Source organism: Pongo abelii, chromosome 19 (assembly GCF_028885655.2).
Source record: "Pongo abelii isolate AG06213 chromosome 19, NHGRI_mPonAbe1-v2.0_pri, whole genome shotgun sequence".
In the NCBI taxonomy this organism is placed as follows: Eukaryota; Metazoa; Chordata; class Mammalia; order Primates; family Hominidae; genus Pongo; species Pongo abelii.
Window position 1 is genome coordinate 46,287,891 of NC_072004.2, and position 13,766 is coordinate 46,301,656.

At 53.0% G+C, this 13,766-nt stretch overlaps 1 protein-coding gene and 1 long non-coding RNA gene across 6 annotated transcripts in view; one reads left to right on the forward strand and one right to left on the reverse strand.

Annotated features, from left to right (window-relative positions):
* Positions 1 to 245: 245 nt before the first annotated feature.
* On the reverse strand, positions 246 to 5,422 carry LOC129051331 (uncharacterized). Of its 3 annotated transcripts, none has more exons than XR_008515498.1 (2): positions 4,445 to 5,422; positions 246 to 1,214 (listed from the first exon to the last, which is right to left on the reverse strand). It is a non-coding gene; the product is annotated as an uncharacterized LOC129051331 (long non-coding RNA). The 3 variants fall into 3 exon arrangements; XR_008515499.2 differs by having other exon boundaries at positions 246 to 4,331; XR_008515497.2 differs by having other exon boundaries at positions 246 to 4,336.
* A 103-nt stretch (positions 5,423 to 5,525) lies between these two features.
* Positions 5,526 to 13,766, forward strand: part of RHBDL3 (rhomboid like 3) — a 59,007-nt gene continuing 50,766 nt past the window's right edge. Inside the window, exons 1-2 of one of the 3 annotated variants that reach the window (XM_054536636.2) lie at positions 5,526 to 5,997; positions 7,587 to 7,610. In XM_054536636.2, the coding sequence (XP_054392611.1) occupies positions 5,887 to 5,997; positions 7,587 to 7,610 (135 nt within the window). In that variant the 5' untranslated portion in view covers positions 5,526 to 5,886. The remainder of the gene's footprint in view (positions 5,998 to 7,586; positions 7,611 to 13,766) is intronic. The other 2 variants (XM_054536637.2, XM_024234711.3) reach the window with 2 other exon arrangements.

Sequence of the window (13,766 nt, forward strand, 5' to 3'; positions counted from 1 at the left end):
CTTCAAGGAATGTACGTTCTAGTATCAGGAAGATAAAACTCAGAAGATACAATTCAAAGTCAAAAGGAAAAAGGGATTCAGAGGAAGGAGTGGTTCGTTTGGGTTGGAGAGTTAAGGAAAGGCTTCGTGGAGGAGAGAGCATTCATCAGAGAGATGGGCAAGATTTTCTTCATTTTAAGGGATCCTCCCACCTCAGCCTCCCAAGTAGCTAGGACTACAGGTCCCATGCCACCACACCTAGCTAGGTTTTAATTTTTTTTTTTTTTTTTTTTTGAGACGGAGTCTCGCTCTGTCGCCCAGGCTGGAGTGCAGTGCCGTGATCTCAGCTCACTGCAGGCTCTGCCCCCCTGGTTCACGCCATTCTCTCGCCTCAGCCTCCCGAGTAGCTAGGACTACAAGTGCCCCCCACCTCGCCCAGCAAATGTTTCATATTTTTAATAGAGACAGGGTTTCACCGTGTTAGCCAGGATGGTCTCGATCTCCTGACCTCGTGATCTGCCCGCGTTGGCCTCCCAAAGTGCTGGGATTACAGGCATGAGCCACCACACCCGGCCGGTTTTAAATTTTTTTGTAGAGGCAGGGTCTTGCTATGTTGCCCAGGCTGGTTTTGAACTCCTGAACTCAAGTGATCCTCCTGCCTTGGCCTCCCAAAGTGCTGGGATTATAGGTGTGAGCCACTGTGACTGGCTGATGGGTAAGATAGAACAGGTGGTTTACTGAAGAGACAGGACCTGCCTATAGCACAGTGAAGGTCACATGGAAGTCTTGAGGCCCAAAGAGAATTCAGAAATGGGACCCTGGGGACCAGCCAGGCCCCAAGGAGGTGGCAGGAAAGGAAGGTAAGACCTGGCAAAGTAGCTGATTGTTTCCCTGAATGTGTGATTGGCTAAATCTTGGGACTGGGAAAGTTTTCTTCTGTGCTTTTCTGAGCTCAACTTTTGGGTGCCCACGCCTTGCTTTGAAAGGGTTTGGTCTGTGAACCTACACATCTCTCAGTGATGATTTCAGTTACTCAGAAAACTGGGAGCCCTGGAGTGAAAGGAAGAGACGAAAGGGAAAGAAATCCATGTAGCAGTCTTGCTCTGTTTGATCTGGCAGACAGCGGGCGATAATGGAAGAATGCTGGAGATGGAGGTGGAGGGTGGTCGGATTCTGCCATCCTGAGCCACGTCTGCTGTTTGGACTTGCAGACTTCAAACACGGCTGGGGGATTCCTGGAAGACAAAAGAATTCAGGGCCAGGGCTTGGATCTCAGTCAAAAATAACTTACATCTTCATCTCAGGCAGGCAAACACTGGTAGCTCAGGGCTGGTTTCTCAGAAGATTAGAGCTACAGGTGGGAACAGGGTGCCACGAAGGTCAGTTTAGGTTTAAGTTGGCTGCAGAGAGAGAAGGGGCTCGGAGGGTGTGGGTCTGGCAGAGGGAGATGTCAGAATGAACCCCAAGTGAAAGAGGTTCTGGAGAAAACGTCATCCCTGTTTGCCCCCCTTCTGGGCATTGCCATTGCTTTGAGCAATAATTACAGCCCTTCGTGTTTCTTCCCTGGCTTCTCATTAGCTCAAGGTGTCCACAAACAAACTGCTCAGCCCCCTTTGCCTTCCTCTCCCCGCTTCCAGCAGCTACTCCTGGCTTTTCCATGGCAGCCGACTGTCCCAGTTCCCAGGACCAGAACATCGGGTCCTTAAAAAAACTCCTTCCTCTCTTGGAGGGCACATTTGAGAGACTCAGCCCCCGAAAGGTTCTTCCCTCTCTCCTCCCCCTTATCCCACTGGACTGTCATTAGAGGACGACCTCATTTTCCCCCAGGAGGCCAGGGCCTGGGTCTCATCCCCTTTGTATTATCAGCACCTCGGCCAGGGTCTGGCACATAATGGACACTCAGCACATGTGAGCTGAATGGCACTGCTGAGCTGTCGCCAACTTAATCTTCCTAAAATGCTGCTCCAGTTAGAAGCCATCACCGCTTCTCTATCTCCCACTGGGCGAGGTCCAGCCTCCTCAGACTGGCACTCGGGGACTCTGGCGACACAGTGCTCCTCGCCTGCCCGGCCATCCTCACTTTGTGCTCAGCCACTTCATGGTTCCCAACACAGTCAACAGCTTTCCTACCTCTGTGTCTTTGCCACAGCAGTTCCCTCCACCTAGAAACCCTTCCACGTTCTCTACCACAAGCTTGCCCCTTTCAAGGCTCATCTCAACATCGTGCTCCTGCCCTTCTAAACCGAGTTTGACCCACCCTTCCCCAGCCCTTCATCCTGCTCTGCGTTGACTTCGAGTGTCTTGTTAGGAACCTTAAAAGAGGCCATGGTGTGGCGCACTTGCAAAATGAAGAGCAAGAGAGACGTGCCAATAGGCCCAGTTCCATGTCACTAATCATTAGCGCCAAAGGTTCTCCCAGGGAGGGGCCTGTGTATGGCACACCTCCAGGCATCGACGAGTGCCTGCCTGCTGCAGCTGGTCAGTGAAAGTGACACCATGCCTATTCCCTCCTCTGCCCCCAAAATGCCACAGAATATGCCAGTCCTTAGGCTGTTTCAGGTGAGAGTAGAACAAAAGGTGTCAGGGTGCCCAGCCACTCCTATCCCCTGGAGCTTTCTAGGCCTGGGCCCCAGGCCCCATGTCCTACTGCCTGCTGGGGAGTGGGTTGCAGATTCGCCTGGGGCTGAGGGGCAGAGTGGTCTGACCAGCTGGGCCTAGGTGACATTGAGGACAACAGGTAAAGGGTGGCCTCAGGCTCATGGAGGATGATGGATGTAACAACTTGCCCTAACAGTCTCCAAGTCCAGACACCATCACCTCCCAGCAAGGGCTAAGGTGAGAGAAAATGCCCCGTGAAGCAAGAATCCTGGTGAGAGATGAGGAATTCCTTCTTAGGAGACTTTTGGAAACATAGCCTGCCAAGGTGGGGTAAATGTTCCTAGGGACAGAAGGAGGAACAAGATAGCCTTCTGGATGTTTCCCATCTTCCCTTTCCCTTTTATTCTAACCTCTGCTGCCCTTGTGACCCCTTCCTTGGACAGCACCTCTCATGTCCCTCTGCTCAGGCGAACTTCCCTCCTGTCTACACTACAGCCAAAGAGATCTTTTTTTTTTTTTTTTTTTTTTGAGGAGACAGAGTCTCACTCTGTCGCCCAGGCTGGAGTGCAGTGGCCGATCTCGGCTCACTGCAAGCTCCGCCTCCTGTGTTCAAGCCATTCTCCTGCCTTAGCCTCCTGAGTAGCTGGGATTACAGGCGCCCACCACCACGCCTGGCTAATTTTTTGTATTTTTCAGTAGAGACAGGGTTTCACCGTGTTAGCCAGGATGGTCTCAATCTCCTGACCTCGTGATCCACCCGCCTGGGTCTCCCAAAGTGCTGGGATTACAGGCGTGAGCCACCGTGCCTGGCCAGGGATCTTTTAAATATTACTCTACTGCTCACAATCCTTCAATGGCTCTCCATTGCCCTTAGGTAAAGTCCAAGCTCTTTTCCCATGAAACTCACAGCCCCTCACAACCTTCCCGTCCAGGCTGGGCTCTTTAGATTGGTCATTGTGCTCCAGTTTCCAGCCATGCCAAACTGCTTGTTGTTTGCCTCCCATATGATGCTGCTCCACAAGCCTGGTCGTGCTGTTCCCTCTACCTGGAACACCTCCTTCACCTTTTCCACGTTGCCTAGTTCTGGAGGCTTATCCTTTGGGAAGCCTTCCTGGACCCACAGCAACCCCCCCTTCTTTGGAATTCTACACCCTCTGGGCTTCCCTTGAATCCAGGACTTACCCTTGTGTTGAATGTGACTGTCACCCCCAATTATCCATTTCTGGAGGGCAGGGTCTGGTTCCTATCCACCTCTGTATTCTCAAAGCTCTGTCACTGGTACTTAGTAGGAGCTTAATACATGTTCAGGAACAGAACTGAGCCTGCTAAGCTCCCTTCCCCATGAAGGGATGATAGAGTTGGATATGTTGATAAGAGCTATCCCTGGGCTGATGAAGAGGCAGCTCCCATGGGTAGCTGGTATCAGAACACTGTCCAGGGTGGCTGGGCATCCCAGCAGAGTGGCCAACCCTTTTCTGTGCCCTTCTCCTTCCAGTTCCCCGGGAACCAGGCTTCCTGGCCCACTTCTCTAGGCCCAGAGATCTAAGTATAACAGAGCCAACACCCATACCGGTCATGCAAATGACAGCAAGGGATGCGGGAGGCAGCGACGCAGACCCCAGGGCCCCGGCAGTCACTTATCCTTCTGGGCTCCTCTCCACAAAGGAATCAGCCTCTCTTCTGTCCCCTGAAGGCTGTTTTCAAAATCACACCGCATGCAGACAGTTTTATTTACAAGGAAATCTTGGCAGGATCTTGACTTGTTAGTAGAGTAGGGATGGGGAGGAGGGTGGTGAGAAACAAAAATAGTTGAAATGATCACACTTTCTGAAACAGAGATGAAAATTGGTGTCTGTAACAAACTCACCTAATTAGAATCAAGTGAATTCCCTTCTCGGTGTTTAAGGGGAGCAGTCATTGCTGGGTGATGGTCGCAGGTCGGATCCTGGGCACGGGGTTATGTGTTTGCTTTCTGAAGATGACTGCATTAATTGCAGCTCTCACTAATGGAAAGGAGCCTCTTTCGTTTCCGAGAGGAAGGAAGAGGGCAAAGACTAGTGAGTGAGTGGGTGGTGGGACGAGGAAAGGAAGAGGAGTGGAAGGGCACAGCCCTGGTGTGGGCTGGGGACTGACTGCGAGATGCCTCCTGGAGAAGCCCCTGAGCCTCTGGGGAGAGCTGGCCCCTGCCAGGCCGGCCAGTAGCACCATTTACAGCCAGAGCCTCTGCTTCGGGAGATGGTCTCTCTTGGGGGCGCTTTCCTGCAGGGAAAGAGCATCGATTTTTTTTCTTTAAAAGATGCCCTACTCCTTTTTGGCTAACTTCCTTTCTGATTGCTTTAGTTTCTTTACCGTCCCTCTCCCCAGATGGGGCATTTCCCTGGGCTTACCTTTGTCCACGTGGTCAAATGAAGCCTGGGCACTTAGCTCTGGGTGTAGGAAGGGCAAGATTTAGGCTTTGGGGCCCAGGACCCCGCAATCTGACTTCTCCCATTTCTGGGCCTCCCGAGACCTCCCAGAATCTGAGACCGCAGTGAATAGGGCGTAAGAATAATGGGGCGGGGGGTAGGGATCCCGTTCTTACAACATCGCGCCCCCAATTCACTCCTCGTTAACTCTGACGTCGCCAACATAGTGTCTCCATCACACATCTGCCACCTCCAAGTGATGGCTAAGCCGATGGAAAAGCCAAGCCCGGGCCCGGAGTGCAGGCCGGTGGTGACCGGGTCAGGGACGGCGCAGTCCCCATCTCCGCCCCGGGCAGCGCCGCCACTTCCTCGCCAGCCCCACTGCAGCCCTCCCGCTCCCGGGCCGCGCCGCTCTGACCAACTGGGCCCGGGTGGCGGCGCCCGGGGTTGGGTGCGGGGCGGGGGCCAGCGTTCCCCGCGAGCAGCCCCGCCCCCGCCCGCGCGCCGCCCCCGAGGACTCCGCGGGGAGGAGGAGACTCGGGCGCAGAGCGGGGGCCGCGAGAAGCGGGAAGGGAGCGCGGGGAGCGGCGGGGCCGGGGCCGGCCCAAGGGCGCCCTCGCCTCGGAGCCGGGCGCGAGGGCCGGGGCGGAGGCGGAGGCCGGCGGGGCAGCGAGCGCAGTGAAGTTTGGCGGCGGAGAGGCCGGGCGTCCCGGGGTCGCGAGGAGGCGGCGGCGGCGCGGGGACCGGGACCATGGGGGCGGGCGCGGGCTGCGAGGCGGGCGCGGAGGCGGCGCGGCGCGCACTGAGTCCCTGGAGCGGCGCCGCCGCCGCGGCGCAAAGTTAGCCCGGCGCCCCGGGACTAGCCCCGCAGCCGCCGCCGCCGCCCCCGGACCCCGTCTCGGCCATGGGCGAGCACCCCAGCCCGGGCCCAGCGGTGGCCGCCTGCGCCGAGGCGGAGCGCATCGAGGAGCTGGAACCCGAGGCCGAGGAGCAGCTGCCCGCGGCGCCGGAGGACGTGAGTGCCCCCTCCCCGCCCGGCAAACTTTCTTGGGGGCGCCCGGGGGAAAAGCCGCCCCTGTCTCGCCCCACGCCGGGCAACTTGGAGGTTTCAAGGTGACGCGGGAGCGCCCCGGATTGGCCGGGTCCCCGCGGGCAGGAGGGGGCGGAGGGACCGGTCTCCCCCAAACGCGCGCGCACCGCTTCCCCTGCTCTGGTTCCCGCGGCTTCCCTGCGGGACACAGCTCCGCCACTGCGCCGCGGACCTGTCACCGCCGGAGCCCCCTCCCCGCCGCTGGTGCAGTGCCCGGGACACGGCGTTTTCCCGCAGAGGCGGCCGCGTCACGGCAGTGACTCCCCCTCCCCTCACGCCCGCGACCTGCGGGCTCCCGGAGCTGGGGAAGGAGCGGACGCCGCAGAGTCCCCGTCCCTGGCCGTGCAAGCCGGTCTGGCGACCCCTTCCTCCGCTCCCGGATTAGCTCCCGCCAGGCATCTGCCTTGCCGCGACACTGATTGAAATTCAAGCCGGCCCCCGCCTCTGACCCCGGCCGGAGCAGGGAGGGAAAGAGTGCTGGGAGCGGCTTTGCTCCTAGAAGGAGGCCCGGGAGTCCAAGACCGTGACGGTGCCAGGGGACGGTCCCCTGGGCGAGGAGAGGGAGGGGCTGCCCCGAGGGCTTCCCCGCCGTCTGCTGCTTGGGTCTCCATCCCTCCGGTCCTGCGGGCCGGCCCTGGGAAGCCCTGGGAACTGGAGTTTCTTGGGTTAATCTCCCGGGGCTAACCTACACATAGGGGTGAAAAACCGGGCAGACACCCTGCCCTGCACACCCCTCCCTCAGGGTGGGGAGATGGAAGTGAAACTAGGCCCCCAACCCACACAACCAAAGCGGGAAAGTCTGAATGGGGTTGGGGGGTAGTTCACGATCTTCTCTCTTTGGCGTCTGCGGTTAAATCTATCACTTCCTTCTGGCCCTAAACCCCTGGTGGAATCTGATGTAGTCACCACTTAGACGCAGCCTTGGAAGAGAATGGGTGGGCTTCACCGCATTCGGCATTCACCACCCCCACTCCCCCGCAAAAAAAAAACAAAAAACAAACAAAAAAAACTGCAGGCAAAATGTTAGTGTTTATGCAGAGTTGAGTTGGGGGGTGGGGGGCTCTAGCCCCCAGCAGGTGAGACTCATTGCGACGGGGTCTGATGGAATTGCACCTGGCCATGCTCTCCCAGGCCTGGGAGTAGCTGTGGACATAAGCTTTAGGCAGCAGAAATTATTAGAGGCGCTTGGACATATTTGGACGCCTTTATTTAGTAATTGTTGAGATTCACTTGTTCTGCCAGTTCCAGAACCAGCAACACCCACCTTGCCGCCCCCGCCCCCACCCCATCCCTTACTGTGAGTTTCCTCCCTCTGCTCAGTGTGGACTCATTGGGGAGCTCCTCCCAGACTTCCCCTGCTCTCCTGTGGCCAGTCCCTGAGCCTGGTCATGACTCCTGGGCAGCCGCTGGGAGGCTATGTCAGAAACATCCGAGGACTACAGAGACCTTGGTGATAAGTGTGTCTTTCTTTCTCTCCTCTTCCTCTTCTCCTGCATGGCCTCCCTCTCTGCCAGCACTGGAAAGTCCTGTTTGATCAGGTATGTGAGCAGTTAACCCCCCATTTCCTTCCAGCCCTCCCTGAAATCGGTCTCAATCTCCCTGCTTGCGTGGGCTTCCCTAGCTCCGCGCTCCTGAGATGGTGACGTGGGGTGGGGGTGTGGCTTTGTGCATCTCTGGGGCTGAACGACACTGCTCTCCAGGTATCAGGAAGAAGAGATGGGCTCCCCCGAGAGGATCTCCCTCCCGCCTCCTCCCTACTCTGCTGCACCAGAGCCGGGTTTACACCATGTAGAAATTGGACATTATATATTGTTATATATTGAATGCCTGGGAAATCCTCCATATGCCAGGGGATTGCAGTAGGGGGCTGGAGAGGTGGGGGAAGGGCTTGGGCTGACAATCCCTCTCCCTTTCTACCTCCACTATGGAGGGTCCATGGCCACCGCTGAAGTCAAATCTCTGCCATCCTTGGAGGCTGACTCACAGTATGGACTCTTTTGAAGGCTAATTCAATGTCTTTAATTCTGTCATAGGGATGAGGGAGGGCTGGGAGGTTACAGAGGGGAAATTGTGTGTGATTCTTCGCTGTGCCTGGAGTCTAGGTGTAGGGAATGGAGTTGGGGGTGCCAAGTATTGGCTTTTGAACCTGGAGATGGACATTTGACCTTCAGCAAGGAAATGGTTCTCTTAGCATTCGTGGTGGGTGCTGTTATGTGCTTCCTTCCCCTCTTTGCCTCATGTTGGAGGATAGTTGAGTGCCGTAGTCCTGGGGTGAGAATGGTTGTGCCATGAAGTTTGTGCAACTTTAAGAAATTGGTGTGAGTGGGCCAGAGGGAATGTGTTGAGTAGGAGAAGGAGATAAAGCTGAAAAATTAGCTTGAACCAGGACTTCGTTGTAGGCAGGGGAAGCCTTAGAAAGTTTTTTAGCAGGGTTGGTACGTGATCCAAGCCAGGCTTGGGAAAGCTCCAGTGTCTTGGGGGATAAGGGGTGAATGGGCTACGGGGATGAGGGAAGCTAGGCAGAAGCTGCAGCACTGAACGGAGGCAAGGAGGTGACAATGAGGATGGACGGGAAGAGGGACATGGTGATGAAAGAATTGGAAGATCTTAATAGACCACAGATGAGGGGAACCACATATCTAACTTTGAGATTCTGAACCTAGGAGGGAATGAAGTTGGAGTGGGGCCGGGTGTGGTGACTCACACTTGTAATCCCAACATTTTAGGAGACTAAGGCGGGAGGATCACTTGAACCCAGTAGTTCAAGACCAGCCTCGCCAACAAAGTGAGACCTCATCTCTACAAAAAATTAAACAATTAGCCAGGCATGGTAGCACACTCCTGTGGTTCCAGCTACATGGGAGACTGAAGCAGGAGGATTGCTTGAGCCCAGAAAGTTGAGGCTGCAGTGAGCCACGATCGTGCTACTGCACTCCAACCTGAGTGACAGAGTGGCACCCTGTCTCAAAACAAAAACAAAAAACAAGTTGCAGTGAGGAGAGACGTTTGGCAAAAATGACAACTTTGGTTTGAGACAAGTTCAGTTAGAGGAGCCAGCCGGTTGCAGATGCCAGAGTGGGCGTGATGACACGGAATTGCAGTGTGAAAAGCCTGGGGTGAGGATTTGGGGTTATCATCCACATTAACCACGAGGCCTGGCTGTGGTTTGAAGTTCAAAGCATGCACTGGCTCCTGTCCTGACGGGTAGAGCATCTCTCCCTCTGGCTCCTAAGAGTACAGCAGCTGCTGGCCTGATGCCCCAAGGCAGGAGGGAGCCCGCTGCGCCACTGCCACCACTACCACCAAGCTGCCAGCCCTTCACACCTCCTGCCAGATTTAGAATCAGAACCTAGAACAAAGTGTATCATTCTTTTTTTTTTTTTTCTGTCTGTGTCTATCTTTTTCATTTGATTAATTTCCTTTGCCAGTCCCTGTGTGTATGTGTACATTTTATAACAAACCATTTGGGTGAAAGGAAGAGAGCTTTTAGTAGGAAGAATTTGGAACTCAAGGGAGCAGAAAGAATGTGTAGCACCTAATAGTACCTAGTGGTCCATTAAATCCAATTTTTCCGACTGAAGGTAAGTCCTGGGTCCTGGGTGTCACAAAGAGCATACCCCTGCTTCTGGGAGGCCTGCCCAGAATTAATTCTAGGAAAGAAATTAGGCCAGGCACAGTGGCTAACGCCGGTAATCCCAGCATTTTGGGAGGCTGAGACAGGAGGATGGCCTCCCAAAAAGTGAGACCCTTTCTCAAAAAAAAAAAAAAAAACAAAACAAACAGAAGCAAGCAACCCTGATAGGTCAAACTGCAGTCATGGATGGGACATGATGCCTCTCAGAGTCCCTGTAAGCACAAGTGACTCCGGAGTTCACCTTCCAGAGATCAATGGCATGGGCGGCTAGAACCAGTCAAGCATCTCCTCCCTCCCTTCTTGGGTCAAGCAGACACCAGTGGTAACCCAATTTCAAACTGAGATCTGCCAGGGTCTGTTTTCCAGGTGTTAGGGATGGATTAGACCAGTCCCTCCATAATGTCTGGTTCTTCAGCATGTGGAGTAGCCTTGATCTAGCATGACTCCAACTGGACCCCAAGGGCTAGAAGCCATGGTGTTGGTCTTGTTGGTCCTATATGGTCACCCTCAAACTAAATGGCCAGGATACCTTTTGCTCAAACTAAATGGCCAGGATACCTTTTGCGGAGATTGGAGGTGATGAAAGCAGGTGACCCCAGTCCCATGGAAGCTTCTGCATCCCCCTCCCTGGCATTCTGGCATCTGGCCCACTGAAGCAGGAGTGTAGCAGGGCCAGTCCATGCCATGCACCCTCACTGCCCTGATTCTTCCCCATGGGTCCCAGAAGTTACAGCAGGTGGGAGACCTGAAGGTCATCAGTTCAACTCGGTATGTTCCATGTGTTCATGTCCTGTTCAGACTTCTTCTTGAGGGAATCATCTTTTCATATTTTGGAGATTTTGATGGTTTTCCTAAATATTTAAGTAGATTTAAAATTTACCATAAATATTAGTCTGTTGTTATAGTATAATATCATAGTAAAGATGTTTCACTTTTCTGACTGGGTGCTCACACCTGTAATCCCAACACTTTGGGAAGCTAAGGTGGGCAGATCGCTTGAGCCCAGGAGTTAAAGACCAGCCTGGGCAACATAGCGAGACCCCATCTCTGTTTTTTAAAAGTTTAAAAAAAAAATTGTTAAAGAAAAACGTCTTATTTTCTGTGGAATCTGTTGAGCTTTTCCTTCATAATTCCTTCTGTTGCTTCAGACCTGAGACAGTTTTCATCCCTCCCCAGATCTCATAAATATGCCCTTTTATTTCCTACTACTTTTTCTATGATTAAAAACATCATATAACCCTGTACTTCAACTGCCTCTGATTCCTATCCAGCTATGCTAGCATCACTTATTAAGTAAGGCTTCCTTATTATATTGTTTGAGAAATGTTATTTGTTAAATTTTTTTGTGTGGTTGGGTTGATATTTTACTTCTGATTTATGCCACTAATATTTATAATTTTGCACAGGTAATGTCCCCTTTAGTTATCGCTTTACATTTGTTCCATAGGTTTCTGAAAAGCTTCCCTTTTTCGGGTTATGCTTTGATAGTCTTATTCTCAGTCCCTTCCTGAATCCCAGGGAGCTTTGATTCAAGGTCAAATATTTAGTCAAAGGCCAAGTAGCAGGGCAGTGACAGATATGGGACCAGAGCCCAGTTAACCCACAAAGGGCTTCTTGGGTTGGAAAAGTCATTTCCAGGTTTACCCTTAAAAATGCCTCCAAGATCTGTGAATGTTTAATGAACAAAAGGGTTTGGAGCAGAGTTCTGTTAAGTCAACAAAGCACAATTGCTTTCAAGCTCAAAAGAACAAGAGGGAAAAGGCAGAATTGAAAGTAACTTGACTATCTTCCTTTTTCCCTTCTCACTGGGAGCCTGTATTTCCTAGACCCCCAAAAGAGATCCCCAATTTTGCTAATCTCCCAGAAGGAAAGCAGACAAGTACTGACTATCTCACCAAAGTTATAAACATAAACATGTGCTACGATGAACAGAAGGCATGGGGCCGCCGCTTCAGTGGGTTGCTGGGGTCAGAAACTTGGATTTGGAGTCACATAGACCTGGGTTCAAGTCTTACTCACTTTGTGATCGGAGGTAATTACATTAGCTCTGTGAGCCTCAGTTTCCTCCTCTGTAAAATGGGGACAGTAATATTTAACTCCAGGGTGACTATGAGAATTAAGTGGAAGTGGAAGCTCCCTTTGCGATATCTGATTAGCAGTGGACATTCAACAAAAGTATCTTCATTGAGAATCAGAATTTGCTTGGAGAAGCATAAGGACCACTTCTGAGATCCAGGCCCCTATGGGGAAGGCAGCTCCTCGACACTTCTGAGCCCAGAGGATTTTTCTGCTTTCTGACTTCCAGTGTCTCCCCTTCCCAGTCCCCTGCCCTCCAGCCTGGGGCTCTTCCCTTGGCCTGACTTCATTTGTAGTCCCCCCTGCAAGCTGGCTTAAAGGTGTTCTGGGAGCCGAAAAGAGGTTCAGATAAGACCCCTGAAGGGATTAGCAAGGAGCTGCAGAGAAAACTCCTGCCCCAGAGACAGGGTGTTGGCCACCCCCAGAACTCACAATTAGCCAGCAGAGCAGGGTTCCCAGAGAGGAACAAAGCCACGGGCTTAACTGGAGCCCTTGGGCTCTGCACCCCCAACTCCTTATCAAGTGGCCTCTAGGACCCTTAAGGCTGTGGACTCCTCTCCACCACAGAGCCTGCTTCCCTACCTTGCTCCTGCCCCAGTGACCCCATCAGCTATACTGACATTAACCCTTTTATTCCCGACCACTCACAGAAATGCATTTGATTGCTTTGGGCAACAGGGCCGAGGGATCCGAGATTGAACTTCGCCTGGCTGCCTGCCTGACACATAATAGATACACACGTTTGAGTGAATGACAGGTCGAACTACAGCTCTGCATGCATTGTCTTGGGTTAAAATATCCTCTCCAGGAGCAGGCCCTGACTGTGCGGCTACCACACTCACGGCAGCCCCTCTGCCACCGTATGGCTGCTGCCACCTCAAGGAATATAGGTTATTAGAAGGTTGATGGAGGCGTCTTGTCCAGTCTGCTCATTTTGTTTTTGTTTGTTTGTTTTGAGACATAGTTTCGCTCTTGTTGCCCAGGTTAGAGTGCAGTAGCGCGATCTCAGCTTACCGCAACCTCCACCTCCTGGGTTCAAGCGATTCTCCTACCTCAACCTCCCGAGTAGCTGGGATTACAGATGCCTGTCACCAGGCCTGGCTGTTGTTTGGTACTTTTAATAGAGATGGGGTTTCACCATGTTGGCCAGGCTGGTCTCGAACTCCTGACCTCAGGTGATTCACCCACCTTGACCTCCCAAAGTGCTGGGATTACAGGCGTGAGCCACCGCGCCCGGCCCAGTCTGCTGATTTTGCAAATGAGGAAACAGAAGTCAGTGGCCTACTGAGGTCACTTGGTGCAATAGAGCCAGAGCTGAGACAGATCCCAACCCTGCTTTCTATCTGAGCTGTGTTCCTGCCACCAGGCCATTCACTTAGTTGGTGCCTTGAGTAACCAAGGCAGGTGGAGAGGACACATATCTAGGTCAAGTCTCAGTTCTGCTCCTACTAGGTGTGTGGCAATGGGCAAGCCAAGTGACCTCTTCACGCCTCAGTTTTCTCATCCGTAAAGTGCCAGCCTAGTACCTTCCCCCCCACGTTGTTGTGAAGACGGGATGCCGTGTGTATAGTATGTAGTGAGCTTGGCACAGTATGTAGTGAGCACCTCATAAATACTGTTGTGTGTTACAGGAATTTAAAGAAGTAAAAAAAAAAAAAGACATATAATAGAGTAGGTTTTTTGGTTTTTTGGTTTGTTTTGTTTTGTTTTTGAGACAGAGTCTCACCCTGTTGTCCAGGCTGGAATGCAGTGGTACGATCTCAGCTCACTGCAACCTCTGTCTTCCAGGTTCAAGTCATTCTCCTGCCTCAGGCTCCCAAGTAGCTGGGATTACAGGCGTGTGCAATCACATCTGGCTAATTTTTGTATTTTTAGTAGAGATGGGGTTTCACCATGTTAGCCAGGCTGGTCTTGAACTCCTGGCCTCAAGCGATCTGCCTGCCTCAGCCTCCCAAAGTGCTGGGATTGCAGGTGTGAGCCACCA